The sequence below is a fragment of the Colobus angolensis genome, unplaced genomic scaffold (assembly GCF_000951035.1).
Source record: "Colobus angolensis palliatus isolate OR3802 unplaced genomic scaffold, Cang.pa_1.0 Scaffold322, whole genome shotgun sequence".
NCBI classification, from domain to species: domain Eukaryota; kingdom Metazoa; phylum Chordata; class Mammalia; order Primates; family Cercopithecidae; genus Colobus; species Colobus angolensis.
This window is the reverse complement of record NW_012116511.1, coordinates 3,424,951-3,445,684: the sequence shown is the minus strand read 5'-3', so window position 1 is coordinate 3,445,684 and position 20,734 is coordinate 3,424,951. Positions and strand designations below refer to the sequence as shown.

Below are 20,734 nucleotides of genomic sequence, written 5' to 3'. Positions count from 1 at the left end.
GGATCACGAAGTCAGGAGATCGAGACCATCCTGACTAACACGGTGAAATCCTGTCTCTAATAAAAATACAGAAAATTAGCCGGGCATGGAGGCATGTGCCTGTAGTTCCAGGTGCTACAGAGGCTGAGGCAGGAGAACCGCCTGAACCGGGGAGGCAGAGGTTGGACTGATGTGAGATCATGCCACTGCACTCTAGCCTGGGTGACACAGCGAGACTTTGTCGAAAGAAAGAAAGAAGAGAGAGAGACAGAAAGAAAGAAAAAGAAAAGAAAGAAAGAAATTAAAAACACAGAAACAGAAATAAAATCTTTGGTGGGTTTCTAATTATAATGGACACTGCTGAGGAAAGAATCAATGGGCTTGAAGATATGTCAACTAAAAACTTCCCAAACCAAAAAGAAAGAGAAATGAAAAAAAAACAGAACATAATATAATACCCAAGAAATGTGAGACAACTGCAAAAGATGTAACATGTATGTCCCAAGTATACCAGAAGGAGGATACAGTGGTCATGAAACAGAAGAAATATTTGCAGTAACCAGACTGAGAATTTTCCAAAATTAATGCAGCTTCAAAACACTGAGCAGGATAAAAAAAAAAAAAAAAACTACATTGAAGAGTATCATAATCAGACTTCATCAAATCAAAGACAAAGCAAAAACTTGAACCAGGGGGGTAAAAACACCTTACCAACAGAGGAAAAAGGATGAGATTTACAATGAGCCGTTCTTTGGAAACCATGCAAGCAAGAAGAGAATACAGTGACAAATTTAAAGAGTTGGAAAAAACCCACCAACCTAGAATTCTGTATCCAGTGAAATCATCCTTCAAAAGTAAAGGAGAAATAAAGACTTACTAATATGAGTAACAATTCAGGGAATTTGTCACCAGTTCACCTGCCTTGCAAGAAATATTTTTTTTTAATTCTTCAGAGAAAAGAAAAATGATAAAGGTCGGAAACTCAGATGTACACACAGAAAGGACAAGGGCTGGAGAAGAAAAATTGAAGGCAAAATAAAATGTTTTATTTTTCTTATTCTTAATTGATCTAACAGAAAGCAGTGTATTAAAAATAATAATTGTAGCAATAGTTTGGATGATTACAGCTCATAGATAAGTGAAATGAATGACAGTACTGTTTTAACAGACAGGAGGGAGGAATGAGGACTACTTTCATGTAAGGTAACTGCAGTACTCATGAAGTTATTTGTGTTATTTGAAAGTGACATATATTAGTTGTAAATATATATTACAAACTCTAGGGTAACAACTAAAAATGTTTTTTACAGTATAATTTATATGCTAAGAGAAAAGAGAAAGTGGAATCATATAAAAGCCTCAATTAAAACTACAGTAGGCAAAGAAGGGGAAAAATAGCACATTTAATTTGAGGATGAGGATAAAGACATTTTATGAAAGGCATGGCCACAACACGAGACTTTAAGAGTGAAAAGAAATTACAAGCTAAGATAGAATAGGAGAGGGTATAATCCAGATGGCAAGGACACCGTGATCAATGATAAGAAGGGAACTTGAGAATTGTCAGTAATTAACAAGAAATCTAGCATCTCAGGATTTTAAATTAGAGCACAGGGACTGGACAGGAGACTCACTGAAAGAAGCACCATGAAAATGAATTGACACTTTGAATGCCAGGCTGAGGAATGTATAACTACTTTAGGAAGAAATCCAAAATATTTCAGATCAAGAAAGATGAAATTACAATTAGCAATTTGGCAGATTATCTGATAACTCAATGGGAGGAGAGATTGAAACCAGGGAGTCTACCTTTCTTTCTATACTAAGTGCCATGAAGCCCGTAGACATACAATTTACTGGCAACTCAGTCAGCCTCATTACTTTTGCACGAACTTTGAATTTTTATATTATCCTCTCATGTCTGTTAAAACATTAAAATGAAACCTTTATTTTATACTTTTCTGTTGATTTTTGCATATGTTTTAAGTTTTCCATAGTCAAAAGTTAAAATAAAAACTCATTATTTGCCTAAAATTACCTAGAATTTGGCAATGGCATCCTCAAGTTTTTAAACTGAAATAGGTTTCATTAATTTTTATGGCAAATATTATATCTACAAATCTCTCCTAGAGAAAGATAAGGACACCAACACTTATAGTGTTGCTTTCTTATAAAACAAAAAATTGCATGTTTTTATAGAAATATTATAAAATATAAGACAGGAAAAACAATTAGAATCTTTTACAGATTTATAAAACTTTAGATTACCATTGCTTATGTTGTGGTATATATAGCTCTAATCGTGTGTGTGTGTGTCTGTGTGCGTGTGTGTGAGAGAGAAAGAGATAATTGTTTTAAAGAAGCATTTGTTATTTTGCAATTGGGAAAATGGAATTTCCTCCCCCAAAAAAGACCAAACAGTACAAGCTAAATTAGAAAATGTCATTTTCCAAAAAAGTTCTTTTTGACTCTAAAATGATAGATAAGAAGGCAATACCTGAGAGCATGAGAATGAGAAATATTCCTGGAGGTTTATATTACAAGATTTCCTGTTCCAAACTAAACCAAAGTGAAAACGTTATGTACTTATCAAACTTTAGTTTAGACTTCCCAGAATTTCTTCCTGAGTGAACATGAATTATCCTTGCTGGGTATGTTTTCTTGCTATCCAAAGCAAGCTCCTGTGAAAAACAATTTCCATTCCATTTTTTTCTGAAAGGGTAACAGGTTACTTCTGTATGTTGCTGAGTAGTTTCACTAAGTTCTTTCCAAAAAAGTCCCTTCACAGGGTGAATGCTAATCATAATGCAGTGCTTTTCTATATTTCCCACTGTAACAACCCTCTTAACTATGTTTGAATTTGGAGGACGCCACTAAAATTGCCTTTAAAGAGAAAATAAAGAGTTACCTTTAAACTTGCTTGGTGATGGGCAACATATGTTTCCTTGGATATTTAATATTCAATTCTAGAATACTCTTGGTCTCAACTCACGAAGTGAGAACCAATCCTTTGCGATTGGGCCTAAATTAGTACAGGGATGGAAATCCGCTGAGACACTCTTATTCAAGACTTGAAGACAAGATGATTGTTTCTACATATTTTCCTCCAAAGAAATTGTATAAATCCTAGCGCTACAGTTTCTCCCAACTTCTAGTTCCTCCTATTTTTTTTTTTTTTTTTTTTTTTTTTGAGACGGAGTCTCACTCTGTCACCCAGCCTGGAGTGCAGAGGCTGGATCTCAGCTCACTGCAAGCTCCGCCTTCCGGGTTTACGCCATTCTCCTGCCTCAGCCACCCGAGTAGCTGGGACTACAGGCGCCCGCCACCAGGCCCAGCTAGTTTTTTGTATTTTTTTCAGTAGAGACAGGGTTTCACTGTGTTAGCCAGGCTGGTCTCAATCTCCTGACCTCGTGATCCGCCCGTCTCGGCCTCCCAAAGTGCTGGGATTACAGGCTTGAGCTACCGCGCCCGGCCCCTCCTATATTATTATTTAATGATAATAACCTGTAAATTGTTAGACATTTTTACTGTCTAATCTTTGTCATTTACTTTCTAAGACTACGGTTGTTTTTCTCAAAAGTATGAACTTCATCTTCATCTCTCATCCACTCAATGAACTGTTTAGTTACATATTTGCATTGCATTCCAATCTTTATTATAGGGCAATTATTAGATTTACTAATAATTTCTGAGCTCTGCCTTGTTCCACTTTTCTTTTAAATTAAAATTTGCTTTACAGTTCATTCATTTGATCTCAATTTTCTTTATGGATATTCTGTGAATTAATTTTTTAAATTTATTTAACTTCATTTCAACTTAAGAGAAGGTATACTGTGAATTTCTATTTTCTTAGCTGGTTCTCCTCTGGTTCATCTGTTGTCCATATTTCTAAACAAAGAGAGCCTTTTGAATGGCTCTGTAACTTTTGTATTAGAAAAAATCATCATAAACCTCACTGAGAAATTGAGTTATTTAAAATGAATACATTTGCATTTTATATGAGTTTATTCGTAACACTACTTTGCCTTCTACATTTTAATTTAGTCCATAAAATCTAAGAAAAGCAAATAAACACTTTTTTAGACACTTTTAACATGTATTCCATTGATGTTTGTAATGGTTAGTTTTACATATCAACTTGATTAGGCTATATTACCTATTTAATCAAACACTAACCTAGGTGAGGCTGTGAAGGTATTTCGTACATGCAGCTGTCATCTACTCTCAGTTGACTTTAAGTAAAGGATGTTACCTTCCATGATTTAGGTGGGCCCTGACTAATCAGCTGGAGGTCTTAAGAGCAAAAACTGAGATTTCCCAGAGAAAAGGAAATTCTGCCTCAAGACTGCAGCATTAACTCATGCCTGAGTTTTGAGCCTCTGCAGCTTGTCCTACAGGTTTGGATCTTATCAACTCCCATACTCGCATAAGCCAATTCCTTAAAATAAATAACACTGTATATATTAATGTATAATTAGGTATATTTAGCACACATATATATTCTGTTTCTCTGGAAAATCCTAATAAGGCATTAATAGTTGGTAATGTAAAAATAAATATATACCTAATACAAAATAGGTACCTTTCTCTGCTTGCTGCATGATACTTTTATTAGCAATAAGACTGCAGCCTAAAGGAACAAAATGAAATGGGAGCTGACTAGAGTATCCACTGGTTCTAAATATCACGTCATAGTATTTTCATGGACACATTACGAAAAGCATCACTAACAAAAATCGAACCTGTTATACAAATATAGATGATACAAACTTTGGTACCATTAAGTTCATATTTTCCTTAGCTACTGAACCCATAAATATGTCATCATAATAAATCAAATCTGGATATGGTTAGTGAGAAAACCCCCTTGTTACCTAAAGAGGAGCTTTGTACTGTGAAACATAAATATACATGCATAAACAATGTGTTAGTCACTTAATTCATTCTTTCATTCACTTGATTTACTGAATGCTTATGGAACATTTACTCTATCTCAAGCATTGAGAAAATACAAATACATACAGAAGAAATTAATGTGATATTTTTATAAATTACTGAAAATTGCGTTTTACTAAATATATTAAATTTATAAATTATACTTGTTATCATTTAGCAGGAGTAGCAACCAGTCCTTTGAGAGATTATAATAGATCCAGGCAAAACTCTGGGCTAGAACTAATTTAATTAGGTAGTGAGATTTATGGCTAAAATTATACCTGTTCAATCCTTTCTCCCATCCAATTTACCACAGGGGTAAAAAATCAAAAAAGGAAAGTTTTTTAAAAAAAGATTCAATGAATCTAAAACATATCTGCAATCCTTAATCTAAATGAAGACAGAAATCAGAGGGAAGAATGATAAATGACTTGACAGAATAGAAAAAGAAATGCCTATGCACCTGAGGAGGCAAAATCCAAAGAAAAGTGAACCATTGTTGTCCCATAAGACCTCCAAAGACAGAATTTGGAGACATAAGGCTCCTGGAAAGCAAAGTGAAGGCAGGGGGCTAAAAACACAGGGATTATTCAGATGTCTGAAAAATGGTTAAACCCACGTCTCCACTCTACTCTAGGGAAGATAGGTGACCAACCCTTTCACCTCTCTTTCTGCAGTAAAAAGTATATACAGGATCTCAGAATCTCAGAAACCAGACATAGGTGAGCAGGAGAGAAGCGTGGGACTAAAAGTGAAGCAGTTAATTATAAATCTGTAAGTGGGAGTGGTGAGATTGTTAGCTCCGTCCCTACTTAGCTCCAAGTTTCATAATCCCCAGAAGACACCACAAAGATTCTTCTCAGGTGAAACTGAACTCAAAATGGAAAGACTCACAAAACCTAAATTTGAGGACCGCTGCAGTGAAAAAGCTGGCATGATAATACCTAAAATTCATAAATATAGAGCCTATATAGAAACAGTGCCTTACTTGTACATTTTTGTTTCAACTGACCCCTGTAAATATGAACATATGACAAGTAATCACAAAGCATTTGATAAAAACATTTAACAAGAAATGATACACCAAAACTTTAAAAAAAAAAAAAGGAGCCCTAAAGGAGGGAGATAAAAGGCAGTGAACTAATGAAAACTTAAAAAAACTATCTAAAATATTTTTAGTAGAGATGGGGTTTCACCGTGTTAGCCAAGATAGTCTCTATTTCCCGACCTCATGATCCGCCTGCCTCGGCCTCCCAAAGTGCTGAGATTATAGGCGTGAGTCACCGGGTGGCGCGCGCCTATATTCCCAGCTACTTGGGAAGCTGAGGTAGGAAAATGGCGTGAACCCGGGAGGCGGAGCTTGCAGTGAGCCGAAATCGCGCCACTGCACTCCAGCCTGAGCAACAGAGGGAGACTCCGTACAAAAAAAAAACAACTATCTAAACTATTCTCAGAGAGATAAAATGTTGTATTTTAAAAAGAAGAACTGTGTAAAATATGTACAATGATGTAAGAAATAACTCTTGGAAATTAAAAATATAACTAAAATTAAAAATTCATTAAAACAGTTGGAAATGTAGTTAAGAAAATTTTCCCTAGAGATAAACAAAAGACAAAAAAGATATAAAATAGAAAAAGAAAAAAGGCCCTAGAAGATCGGTATGGGAATTTCAGTATGAGATTTGAAATTAAAGACAGAGAGAAGAGAAAATATAATTGAGCAGACATTATGAGAGAAATTATTCCAGACATGAAGCACCTAAATATTCAGATTGAAAACTGTCATCACAAAGAAAGAACAGACCCACCAGAAGTCACATTACTGTGAAACTTCAGAATACCACATATAATCTCTCCAAGACGATATGGGATAGTGGAAGATAAGGGAGTCAAGTTTTCAAAATTCTGAGGGGAATTTATTTTCAACCTGGAATTCTGTAAGTAGCCAAACTATCAGTCTTATATGTGTATAGAATATTTTGCAAACATTCAGGCTTTCTAAATACTTGATACTCCATGCACCATTCTCAGGAAGGAAGTGAAGGTTGTTCTCCATCAAAATTGGAAGAAAGTCAAGAAGGAGTTAGTTATTTGATTTCAGAAACAGTTAGTCAACAGAAACACAAGTCAACAGGCAATCACCAGGATAATTTTAAATGGAATTCCCAGGACAGCACCTATGCAGTTGGTCTCAAGAATAAGCAATTCCAATTGGAACATGAGAATGAAGTTACAAAGGAATACATTCAGGAAAACAAATTAATAGAAAAGGTAGCCTTCCTGACAGTTTGGGCTCTTTGGAAAAGTACACTGAGTGGCCTTTTTTTATAGAGTTGAAGAATACTCTAAGACTTAGGATAAAATTGAAGAAAATCAAGCAAAGAAAACGATAAAGTCATCATCACAGAAAAACAGTGATGGAGGAATGGAATTATATTCATTATACACCACTTGGATGAGCAGTGAATTGTCACAATAATGAAAATATTAATGCTTATCCATAACTTGTACTGAAAATACAGGGAAGGGGAAGTAGGAATATAAGAGAATAAGTCTTCATTGTCATATGTGAAAGTCAGTAGTTACTATCTTAAAGTTGATGACTTGAAAAAGAGCAATATTCCTTTATTATTTAGAAGTGTGCCATAAAGTAGAGGAAAAATATTTAAAGGCACTACCTCAGAAGAACAGAATATGAGGAAAATTTGGCCCTTGTGTCAAGGGCACAAAGTTTTGCTGATAACTTTGTTATAATTCCTTTTACTGTTTGACTTTTTCGACTTTGATAAACATTAAAATTATTTTTAAAACTTAAATGAGAGAAAGAGGAAGTCTTAGTATTCTAAAGACCAAAGTGTTATTTTTCTGCTATTCACGTATCACTGATTATACAATATGCAAACACAACCTTTCTGATACCACTTTTCACTTGTGTGATTTCAGCCCACTGCTCATAAAATGAATTAACTTTTTTCATATCTGGGCTAAAACCATTTCCCCCAAATTTGACAGACATTGAGGTTTTTTCATAAAAGAAAGTTATACAACTCTGAAATTTTCACTTAGGGAAGAAATAATTATCAATCTATATGTCAAAACATGACACTATTTTAAAACTTTTAATGGTCAAGACCTTTCCCTTTCAGAGGCAAATTTAAATAGCTCACTCAATTTTTTCATTTGCAAATATCATATATTCCATTTAATATGCTAATACGAATTTCATCTTCCTGAGAAAGGTACAATACACATCGTGAAGTGACTTATATAAGACTAGTAGTTTGAAGTTTGCACTGTTATGTGTATCTATTTTCCAAAGAAGGATAATTTTTTCTAAATCATTAAATGTGTGATGAGGGTTAGGGACTTTCAGATCTATAACAGAGATTTTGGCCAAGTTTCCAGAAACAAATACTTTATTTAAACACTTTTATTTTTTATGAAACTCAAAATTTCACATTAATAATAAAAAACTAGTAATAGGAGTAGAATATCTTATATTTTCTCTTATCTGTATGTATTTGTTATGTTCTCTTTTCAGCAAATCAGTATTTCATGGCTCCCTGTAGTTCTCACTATTTTTCATCTTGCTCTTTCCCCTAAGGTTTCGGTAAAGCTTCAAATTCCCTGCTCACACCTACTCTTTTTCTTATCACTTTGGAAAGGAAGCATTCTAGCCAAGAAGGGTTTGGACTGACACTCGAGGCCTGTGGAAAGCAATATAGTAACATTCCTTGACCTCAAGGCAAGTTTGAATCTTCCGTTTAAGAAAGAATCATGTAAAACAAAACCACAATGGATTCAAAACATGGTCTACATTTTATATTTAGAGCAAAAATGCCTACAACAATAAAAATATTTTAAATTAGGTATTTGTGATAAGACACCCATCCTCTATTTCCAGGAAATATTCTGCAGTCAATACACATGCAATCCAGTCTCATGCAGTTTTTGTCCTGAGATTGCTATACAATAAGAACTAATGTTTAAAATAATCCCTATGAAATTAAATATCCAGTATAATGAAAATGAGAATTTAGTTTAAATAGCATTAAATATTGGGAATTAGACTAAAACAATTTGTAAACAGTATTATTTCAACCAAGGGCTTTCTTCTGGGTCTTGGTTAATATAAATTCACAGTTAAGTCCCACCTAAACAAATATGTTAATATCCCCTGATCTTCTGATGATGACATTCAATAGGCTGCACTTTCATCCAGTGCATCAAGACAGGAGGCTGGGAAGAAGTTTGGCGTCTTTCCCCTTCCAACAGACCTTCACATTTTGCTCATTGTACTTCTTAAATACCCATAAAGCCCAACTATGATTCTCTGTCTTTCCCACTGTTGTCTCTGTTGTATAAATTTCCTGTACCCTGGCACTCAACTGGCCTCACTACTCTCCTCTGTTCTTGTCTTTCCCTGCTTAAAGCCCTTTACTGATGTGCCCTTATGACACATTTTAGCCTCTTAGTATATACTTCAAGACCCTCCATGATTGATTCCACTCCCCATTGCATGTGTTCATATTTGTTTCAACCTGCCCTCTCCGTTTTTTTCTCACACCAGCTACACTAGCGCTCCCTTCCCTTGCTCACCTGAGGGGGGCACCCATACCACTGCTTGAATTCTCCAACCTTGTCCCCTTCTTTTTTGCCTGATTACCTCCTATGCATCCTTTGAGCCTTCATTTAAATGCCATTTCCGCAGAGTAGCCTTTCTTGCTTCCTAATTTATTAAATGTTGTAACCACTTCATCCATGTGCTGCTTAGGTTATAGGTTTACCCTCATTTGTAACTATGCGATAGGCAGGAGATGCCAATAGTTTTAGAAAGTAACACATTTTAAAATGGGAAAACACTATTATTTATGAAAATCAAAGAAATCTCAATTACTCATCTCAACTGCACATTTAGGGATCACTAACAGAACATTAATGTGGGGTCTACAATTTGCCATTACCTCAATTTTTTGTAATACTAAAAATATTCATTTTTAGCATTCATTAAGTGGAATTCCTTGCCTATACCTTCAGTTCAAATTGAATTGATTAATTTCTGATTAAATATTTGTTTGTGACAGAATTTAGGACACAATTCTAATACTTGCCAAAAGATTTATATTGATTTTTCAATAATTGTATGTGGCCAACAATATTAATGAGTCCAGAGAAAAACAGATTTTTAAAAAGATACCTAAGGAGGACCTTTTGAACAAATATTTTTACATACTGTTTTTTGTTCTCAAGTGTATAGTATAATAGTACCTTAATAAAACCTTAATTTCTCTCTCGACACTGCTTTAAAAGGTAGGCAAAAGAGTATCACCATTTTCTTTGCATAAACAGGGAGTCTAAATGGTGCACTGAAAACCAACACCTATTAAGTTATTGACCCAGAGTTAGAATCTAGGACTCCAAGTCCAGAACTCTTTATTATCCGTCCTACTCATGTGTCATAATCCTGAAAACTCAAGGTATTAACACCTTTGAAGTAACAATGCTCTCTCCAGATATTCCTATTTCAAAATGCAAATAATTCTATGAAGATTGCATATTAAAACACGCTGGGCCAGGCGTGGTGGCTCACACCTGTAATCCCAGCACTTTGGGAGGCCAAGGTGGGTCAATCACAAGGTCAAGAGATCGAGACCATCCTGGCTAACATGGTGAAACCCCGTCTCTACTAAAAATACAAAAAACTTAGCTGAATGTGTTGGCGGGCACCTGTAGTCCCAGCTACTCGGGAGGCTGAGGCAGGAGAATCACTGCACTCCAGCCTGGCAACAAAGCGAGACTCCACCTCAAAAAAAAAAAAAAAAAAAAACCACCATGCCTATATGTGAATTAATTTATCATATCATTTTCCCTTAAGACAGAGGAGCTCTGGGATAGTAGAGATTTATAGTCAATAATGGATGGATGGATGGAACAAAAAAAAAAAGACTGTCAGAAAAACAGAAATAAGGGATGCATTAAGGAAACTTTCCATATTTACTTCTTTTCCATATTTACTCCATACAAGAAAGCCTCATTCTCACTAAATATGTTCTATCTTTTAAAAGTAGCTCTTTTCTAGTCATCTTTAACTGGCAGTAACAAAAATAAATTAGTAGTTTGATCTGTCTGTTCCTGATAGTTATAGCACCTCACATGTGAATAGTACCGTACAATTTACAATATACTTGTATATTCATTATTCAATTTGATCCTTGGAATGGATATATGGTTTGCTAATTGGTCGATGAGGAATCTAACTCTCAGAGGCTTAATAGTTGAAATAAAGACTGTCATTCTTCAGCCTTTAAAACCTTTCTTTCCCAAACTCCACAATGTTCATGCTCATAGAACATCATTCTCAGTGGATACTCACATTTCATCACACCTTGAATTTCATAAACAGGCTTGAGAATCAGGGTACCATAAAAGTCTTTAGGAAATGGATTCGTTGAGTCCCACTTATTTGAAAAATCTGTAAGTTTTACAGTTCTTGTTCTGTTCTTAGGAATCTTCCATTCAACAATCTCCTTTAGAGTATAAATACGTTCATCTTCACATTCGTAGAATTCTCCTTCTTGTGACAAAGGCAAATTAAATGAGTGATTTTGATGATTCCTTACTACTGTACAGCTCACCATTATTTCTCCATCAATCTCTTCAACTGAGTTGAGCATGATTTGCTCACCCTGCTCTATGATGAAGTTCTTTAGTTTTATATTCTTCTGATGATAGAAGCAAGGATGCCCTAGTCTACTTGGTCCAATATGAATGGTCCTTGTGATTTCTTCCATAGTAAGGTACGGAGTTTTGTCAGCCATGATCTTAAAAAGACCTAAGAACAGAATTATGTGAATTAAAAAGAGACTTCTTACAATGAAAGTTCTCACAAGAAAATCACAATGAGAGAGTTATAACACAAATACTGTGTACATTTTTAAAATGATAACTTTTTAAAGATAAAAGATGCTTGTTTTTATCCAGAGTTCTTCCAGGTAAAACTATGAAGTCTTGCTTATAGATCACTAGATCATTAGACCAGACAATACAAATGGAGATAAGGGGAAAATACCTCGAAATAGAAAAGAGCCTGTTCTTGGAAATGGGAAATCTGGACGACACTGGCTCTGTTCCAACTACTTTGTGATCTCAAGCAAGACATCTTACTTCTCAGTTGTATTTTAAATTTTTTATTTTTAAAATGAGAAGATTGGATTTGGTCAGCTTTTTTATGACTATATGCTCTAGACACACTAAAATTAAAAGATATTCCCAAAGGGAATGGATTTGTAGTCATATTAATGATTAAAAAACTATATATCTGGGCCTGTAATCCCAGCACTTTGGGAGGCTGAGGTGGGAGGATCACTTGAGTCCAGGAGTTTGAGACCAACCTTGGCAACATGGAGAAATCCCATCTCTACAAAAAATACAAAAATTAGCTGGGCATAGTGGCCTGCACTTTTAGTCCCAGTTACTTGGGAGGCTGAGGTGAGAGGATTGATTGAGCTCAGGAGGTAGAGGTTTTAGTGAGCCACGGTCACTCCACTGCACTCTAGCCTAGGCAACAGAGTGAGACTCTGTCTCTCAAAAAATAAAATAAAATAAAATAAAATAAAATAAAATAAAATAAAGCTATATAGCTTGGACTAGATAGATAGCAGTGATGGTTGCACAATATTCCAAATGTACTTAAAGCTACTAAACTGTACACTTTAAAATGGTAAAGTTCATGTTACATGTATTTTACCACAATGAAAAGTATCTACACAGGTCCAAATAATGTAAGACTTCCTAGAAACTTTAAATACACTGTGACTCTCAAGAGAAGAATATGAGATGCAGAATTTCCCAAATTACTTTGATTATAAAACCCTTGTGGAAAACACAAATTAATAAATCGCAACATACTACATCACATAACCCTCCTTGAAAACACCAGGTTCTGTAGTTGTTCTGGACTGACTGCTCTTGACTATATTTCAATTATTCTTCTCATTTTCTCTCATTACTTCTCTAATTTTTCCATTAGAAAATTGCACTATTTTCACTATTTCATTGATATCTATTTCACCAACTTCAGTATTTAAAATGTTTTCTCTATCAGGATAACCAACTACTACAATAAAATTTTACTGCTTAAGATATAGCTTTTTGTATAATGTATGTCTAAGTGGTTCCGTTTGATTTATTTTATTTTTATTTTATGGGCACATCTGCTTTGTATCACTTTCAGAAACGCATTTATTGAATAGACTTTAATAAATTCCAGAGAAAATGAGAACAAAGCAGAAATTAGTTAACTGCTTTCTTAACCAAAAGTAATTAAGAATATTGTATACTAGCATGCTCTAAGAAGATAGTGTATTTTTAAAAAGTGTATTTTTAAAAACTTAGTAAAATTATACAGCTTCAAAAAATCTTTTATTATTTCATCAACAAGTGTATTCCAATGAAATTCATCTATATATCAAATCGCTTTTAGCCAGATTATAGTGTCATTTTTGTATATTTTTGGTTACTGTTCAAAGATTATTTTAATCCGTTATTTTTGAAGTCGTTTTTACTCATACAAACAAAAGGAATTTTGGTGATTTTTAGACATAAACTTCCTGCAAAACTGTGACTGATGCAATCTTGGCAGGAATGAGAAAGGTAGCAAATGCAACCTATCCTAAAAACTTAGAAATGGAACAGTGTTCATTCACTGCATGGTATGCTTGACTGAAGTAAGGGAAAGACACATTTACTTTGAAGGAATTTCTCATTTTATTACATCTTGTATCAGGGAGAATTCAATAAAATAGTGTTCTTGAATTCACCACAGTAAATGAATTTGTGTGTGTGTCTGTGCCTGAGTGTGTTTAATCTCATTTGTCTGTGTGTGAAGATTTATTTCTAAGAGTCCACAATCATTATCAGGGTATAGAAAATTCAGCAGTTTTTGTGAAATAAGTTTAAAAAAAAATACTTACTTAAAATCTCATAAAGGATAGAGACACATAGTTTTATTTTTATCCTAGCTGTATTGATGACATAAGTCACATAATTAATTTGGCGTCATCTTTCTTGGGGAATAGAGCTCACCTAAGGTAATAACACACCTAAAATATTATGAAGTAGGAAAAGACTAAAACCCTAAGGCCACCATTATTTCAGTTAATCACGCTATTCAGAGCTGTCTTGCTGGATATCTCTATTGCAAGAAAAATGTGTCTGTGAATCTGTGTGCTTTTCCTTAAAAGATGATGAAGTACACAGTTTAGCATACTAAAGTGGCACAATATAGGAAAAATATTTGATTAACTTATCTCTTCATATACTGTTGCAGCCAATCCAAATAATTCTTTTTAAAAACAGCCATTGAAAGCCACAAAACTAGAGCATGTTGTTGTTGTTGTCTTAATATGATGCCATATTGGAACTTCAGTTTCACAATGAAGAAAGTTAAATATAAATTAAAGCACCATTGGGACTGATTAGTTCTAAATGTGACCAATTTTTTTTCATTTTTTTCTCAAAGTGTACAATAGTTTTATACTGGGAAAAATATGCTTTGTTATTCTTCCAAATAAAGACAAGACACATTCCAAGAGTTAAGTAATCAAGTTATTAAAATAAGCCAATATGCAACCTTTATAAAACAAGTTATTAAAATAAGCCAATATGCAACCTTTATAAAACAAGTTGTTAAAATAAGCCAATATGCAACCTTTATAAAACAAGTTAACAGATGAAAATAGATGTCTATTTCCACCTTGGATAGTCAAATCTCTTTTTTTTTTTTTTTTTTTGAGATGGAGTCTTGCTCTGTCTCCCAGGCTGGAGTGCAATGGCGCGATCTCAGCTCACTGCAACCTCCACCTCCCGGGTTCAAGTGATTCTTCTGCCTCAGCCTCCCGAGTAGGTGGGATTACAGGTGTACACCACCATACCCAGTTAATTTTTGTATTTTTAATAGAGACAGGTTTTAGCCACGTTGGCCCGGCTGGTCTTGAACTCCTGACCTCAGGTAATCTGCCCCCCTCAGCCTCCCAAAGTGCTGGGATTACAGGTGTGAGCCACTGCACCTGGCCTGTTAGTTCTTAAAAGGAATTTTATTGTTATTTTTGAATTAGGAGACATTGCTCTTAAAAAACATGTCACTTAACTAACAAAATCATGGGAAATGCAATAGATTGAGTGGTTAAAAATTAATTAATAAATGAATGTAGTCTTTCAAGTCTTTTCCTTGAATCTTAGGTTTTGAGGGAGTTTATATTTTTAACCCATTCTTAATGATTTGCAGTTGTTATTAACAGTAATTACAACAATTGAAATTTGTTTAGAAATTTACAAGTTTGAAAACTTTTTCATATGCATCTTTTTTTTTTTTTTTTTTTTTGAGAAGGAGTCTTGCTGTGTGCCCCAGGCTGGAGTGCAGTGGCGGGATCTTGGCTCACTGCAAGCTCCGCCTCTCAGGTTCACGCCATTCTCCTGCCTCAGCCTCCTGAGTAGCTGGGACTACAGGCGCCCGCCACTGCACCCGGCTAATTTTTTGTATTTTTAGTAGAGACGGGGTTTCACCATGTTGGCCAGGCTGGTCTCAAACTCCTGACCTCAGGTAATCTGCCCCCCTCAGCCTCCCAAAGTGCTGGGATTACAGGCATGAGCCACCACGCCCGGCCTCATATGCGTCATTTATCCTTACAATAATCTTTTGAGGACAACGAAAGAAATATTATTACTATAGGGGGATATGAAAATAGTTGCAATGTTTACAACTGGTAGTCATAGCTCTGGAATCTCAATCTGAACTTTGACATCCAAGTTTTGCATCCTGCGACAAGCCAGGCTTGCCTCCCTGTTGCATGTATGACTTACAAGGACATTGCTCGTGAGAAGAACATGTTTATAGGTCTTACCAGCCAGCCCTCTCTTTACATGGATCAGCCTTCCTCAGATGCCACAGTGTGAGAAGAACAATAATGATCTCCTCGTCCTACTTTGAAGGCTTTGATGGGTTATTTCATGCACACCATTTCAATCTAAAGATGAATAGAGATACTTGAGCTAGAACTTCTAACGGAAACACTGGATTTGGGGTAGTCTTGAAAAAGATACATTTGTAGAATATACCAACCTAAAAATTGTCTTGGGAATGTAACACAATGATAGAAAAGCCACAGAAACATGTGAAATGAGAATTATATATGACAAATATATAATAACAATGATGTTCAGGTCGGTATATTCCACAAATCCATCAAAGCAAAACGTTCAAAACCCTCAAAGTATTGGAATATAAAATAACAATGCCTGAACTGAGAAGAGTCTCCAGATTTTGGTGTCAATTATAGATCATTGAACATCATCAATTAATGAGTGACTCCAACCGTTTCCATAGAAGAGTCTTCAAGAGCAGAAATAAGCAGTGTGGGGGAAGTCAAAGTTTGTGATAAAGAAATGATACACAGTAATTTAACTGAGTATTTGGGAGGGCAGAACATATGTCAAACATGGTGATGAAATTTCTTAAAATGTTGAGGGAAACTAAGTGAAACTATAGAATGCTTATGTTCAAATGTCTTTACATTAATAATTGATTTGGGGCCGGGTGTGGTGGGTCTCGCCTGTAATCCCAGCACTTTGGGAGACCAAGGTGGGCAAATAATTTGAGGTCAAGAGTTCGAGGCCAGCCTGGCCGACATGGTGAAACCCTGTCTCCACTAAAAATACAAAAAAAATATATATATATATAGCTGGGTGTTGTGGTGCGTGCCTGTAGTCCCAGCTGCTAGGGAGGCTGAGGCAGGAGAATTGCTTTAACCGAGGAGACAAAGGTTGCAGTGAGCTGAGATCACGTCACTGCACTCCAGCCTGGGCAACAGAGTGAGACTCCATCTCAAAATAAAAATAGTAATAATGATAATAATTGAATTGAAACTGTCTGCAATAGCTATTAATAGTTTTTCATATTTATTTTACCTGAAGAGGTAAAAGAATATATCATAAAATCTTTCAATTCATTTTTACCTCTTTGGTTCAACCATTGCATGGGGAAAACAAACAAACTTTCCCAGTAACATTTAAACTCCTTGAAAGGAATGACTGCAAAACCTAACACGTTTGGGATGCTTAACAAATAACATATTAATAATGTTAGCTCTTAAGATCAAATGATATAATCTGATATCTAGGCCTAAAGCTTTATTGTAATCATAGCTTATTAATAAATGTGCCACACATCATACACACACTTGTTCATGTTAAAACTTCCTCTCTCTCAGGCAGAGAGAGTAAGTAATAGACCTAGGATGAGGAGAGAGAATGTGAGAAATTGTTATTTTTCATAACCTTGCTGGCAACACAGCTCCCTGGATGCTCATTAGTTCTGCAGAGCACTGCTCCTCGGGTTTTGAGAAGACACATAGAGGTATGAGGGCTAGAAGACACATAGAGGTCTGAGGACAGACCTTAGGCACCCCCAAATCTCTCACAAAGCATTGTTAAGAAGATCTTCAGAATACCACATATTTGCTGTTCCTAGCCCTAGGTGATTTTAGGTAGTAGAATTTTCAGGATTCCTGGCCCTAGGTGCTTTTCGGCAGTGTAGAACTTTCAGGATAAAGGGAACACAACTAGAGTGGCGTGGTTAAGATTATGGCTTTCCAATTCCTATTAGCCTGGGTTTTAATTCTGGCCTCAGTCCCTTCCTTCATGTGTAAACTTCAGAATTCAAAGTCTCATGGCTACAATTTCCTTTTTCATAAAAAGAAAAATTCTATCACTTACCACATAAAGTCATTGTGGTGACTAAATAAGCTAATACAGGTAACATGATTAGATAGTACTTAACACCTAGTAAGCACCAAATGATTAAACACGTAATGTTTATTAAATCTCCTCATTTGCCTTTACTCTTGGATTCTAAGCCATTGTAGGATGGTTATAAGGTCAGAAAAATTAGTACCTATGGAAGTTCAATGCCAACGAGGACAAATGAGATATTCTAGTCTGGATCAAAATCGAGATAACAAAATATATGGAATCTACAGCTCAGCATCTGGCACAGATTGAGCAAAAATTTCCAGCAATGATAATTTCCACAGATTTCACCAGCATGTTTGAATATGGAAATGAGCTTCAGGTGACCTCTTTAGGTGGACTGCCTTTGGAGAAATATTTCCAGGTTGCTTTGAGGAGCTTGTCTGACCCCATGCTTTGATAAATTACTTAGAATTTAACCATCATAATTTTATGCCCATAATGAGCAGATTATAGGGAGAATAAAAGATGTAAGCACATTTTAAATGCAAATATTATGCTGCTTGTTGTTATTCACAAAGTATACATTATACACAGTTACTGAAGTTCCCTTGAACAAAGGAAACAGCAAAATGCCAAGGCATTTTTGAAAATGTGTTTTATCCATGACTCTGAAAGGGAGCTGAAGCCAACTAAGGGAGTACTATACCCTCCCTCTATTTTAATGATCTTAATTTTGTTAATGGAATGTTAGTAGAAAGAGTTTGGGAGCCATGTGGAGCTGATTGTGTTGTTCAGTATTGATGTTGCCTGCAAATTAAATGTACCTAAGTAGCCACCTGTTTATGCTCATGATTATGTAAAGCCCCATATGTTTCTCTCTCTACACATGGGAGGTAAATATTGAAAAAATTATTCTGGTGTGAAGGGTGAAAACAGCAGCAATTCTTCTATAACTGTCAACATATGCTGTGGTGTTTCCTTGTAACATTGTGCTTTGTCTGACATATTTGCTGATTTTTACCATGCAGTGTTCAAAAAATCTGTTACCCATGGTTATACAAAACAATTACAAATCAGTTTACATTAAATTCAAATTAGGAAAAGGTATAATTTCCCGATGTAACCATAAGTATTAAATGAATATCAGGGCTTAGGATTTAAATACATTTTGATTTGCACAATAAAGAAAATTGAATTTTTGTTATTCTAAATTCACCAGCATAAGAAGAAGGAACATTTTCTCTCTAAGCACACTATTTTGGTTCCATATTACTAGGCAATAAAAACTAATTTCAATAGCATGAATTTGAAAATCCCACCTAAAATTGGCAGTGAGCTCCTGAACTAGCTAACCCACCACTATCCCAGTGGATTTGACTTGGAAAGGAGCTCACTGGCCCCTGACAGTCGTCTCTGGAAGCTTTGACCTGGTACCTGGTCCGCAGGAACTCCTGAATAGCTCTGAGATGAATTTCTTCAGAGCACTGGGGGATCTCGTGCAGGTAACTCCTATGGAACTGCCTCAAAACTATTCAGAGATCGGCCCAGACAGTCGCTTCCAGGAAAAATCACAGCGTTTGGAGCTGCTATTGTTGATCACTTTAGACACTGAAGATAAACAAATTGGGGTTTTCCAAGGTTTGTGTTTGATTAAGAGGGGTTTAAATGCTGGCTGTCTAGCAGCCCTAGACATGGCCGTCCCTGACCTTCCAATATAAAGTATACACAAAAAGACAACAAAAATGATAGAAAATGATGAAAACTTACCACATCATCAAAAACTAAGAATAATAGACCAACTACTACAAAATGCCAGACGGAAGTTACTTCCTAATAAGGAGAATAGAGCTGCAATGAGAATATTCAAGGCCTACCCACACTGGGGCTCATGAAAAGAGGAGCTCCTCCAAATTTTTAAAAGATTATAATAATGAGAAAAACAATATTAACACTGTTATTGAGTACATGTTATGTGCCATGGTCTGTAGTGAGCTAATCTCCTCATTTAATTTATTTGATCCTCTGAAGAATTTTGTGAGATAAATACTATTAATGTTTTCCCTACTTTATAAATGAGAAAATTGTTAAATCAAAGCACTGAAGCACACCGAGGAACCCAGCCTAAATTTTTATTTGTGTGTTTGTGTTTCTCTGTATGTATGTGTGTGTAGTATGTGTGTATATATATATGCATATATTTACATATATTCTGAAAAAATTTAACAAATTTAAAATAAAATTAAAATCACTCATTCTCACTGGACTGAAACAGTTGCTTTTAAAATTCTGAACTTTTCAACTTGATATATATAGAGAGAGAGATAAAAATGTTTTAAACAATATCAAAAACTTTACTATAGACTCTTCATTTGAATCCTACTTGTCTCATTTAATACTGAACCCCAAATAAACCCCATGCTTTAGAATATTTTTCACAAATATAGTTGTTAATAGATGAATACGTTGTAAGGAATGTATCATAATTTACCGATTTCTCACTGTTGGGCATTTAAGTTGATTCTATTGTTTTACTATTACAAATAATTCTAAAATGATTATTTCTTTGCAGTTAATTCTGACAAGTTGAAGCACTGAGTTAAAGCTTTAAACATTATAAAGGCTCTTTTCTCAGCAGAGTACTGGTTCCAGGACGGCAGAACCAAGACTAAGTGTACCTGTGTCATTAATCATTATTTCTGTACATGCTTAAGATGTAGATGGAATTCAAAATATATTACATGTATTTTCAAAGAAGCTACTCAATCTATTATCAAATTTATTTTCGGGAAGGATACACTCCACAGTTAGGTTTAAGAGTGACCCTTGGATAATATTTTTCCCAATTCCATTATTGCAAAAGCTTAGCTAGCTATATAGGTGGAAAAGTTGTTATTGTGTTAGTACAAACTGATTTCTACATAATTATAAACCATTTGAATTTCTTCTAGCTTTGTCCATTTTCTTATTAGTGTTCTACCAGAATTTTTATTGATTTTTGTTTTTCATTTTATTGACATTTAGTCTTAAAAATTGAGTTATTTTCCTTCGCTATTAAACATTTCTTCCTTTACGA

The 20,734-nt window shown here is 35.0% G+C and overlaps 1 protein-coding gene across 3 annotated transcripts in view; it reads right to left on the bottom strand.

Annotated features, from left to right (window-relative positions):
* The window catches only part of THEMIS (thymocyte selection associated), a 243,210-nt gene that overhangs the window by 130,099 nt on the left and 92,377 nt on the right, over positions 1 to 20,734 (bottom strand). For all 3 annotated transcript variants that reach the window (XM_011951655.1, XM_011951656.1, XM_011951654.1), the window contains one exon: positions 11,288 to 11,746. In XM_011951655.1, the coding sequence (XP_011807045.1) occupies positions 11,288 to 11,746 (459 nt within the window). The remainder of the gene's footprint in view (positions 1 to 11,287; positions 11,747 to 20,734) is intronic.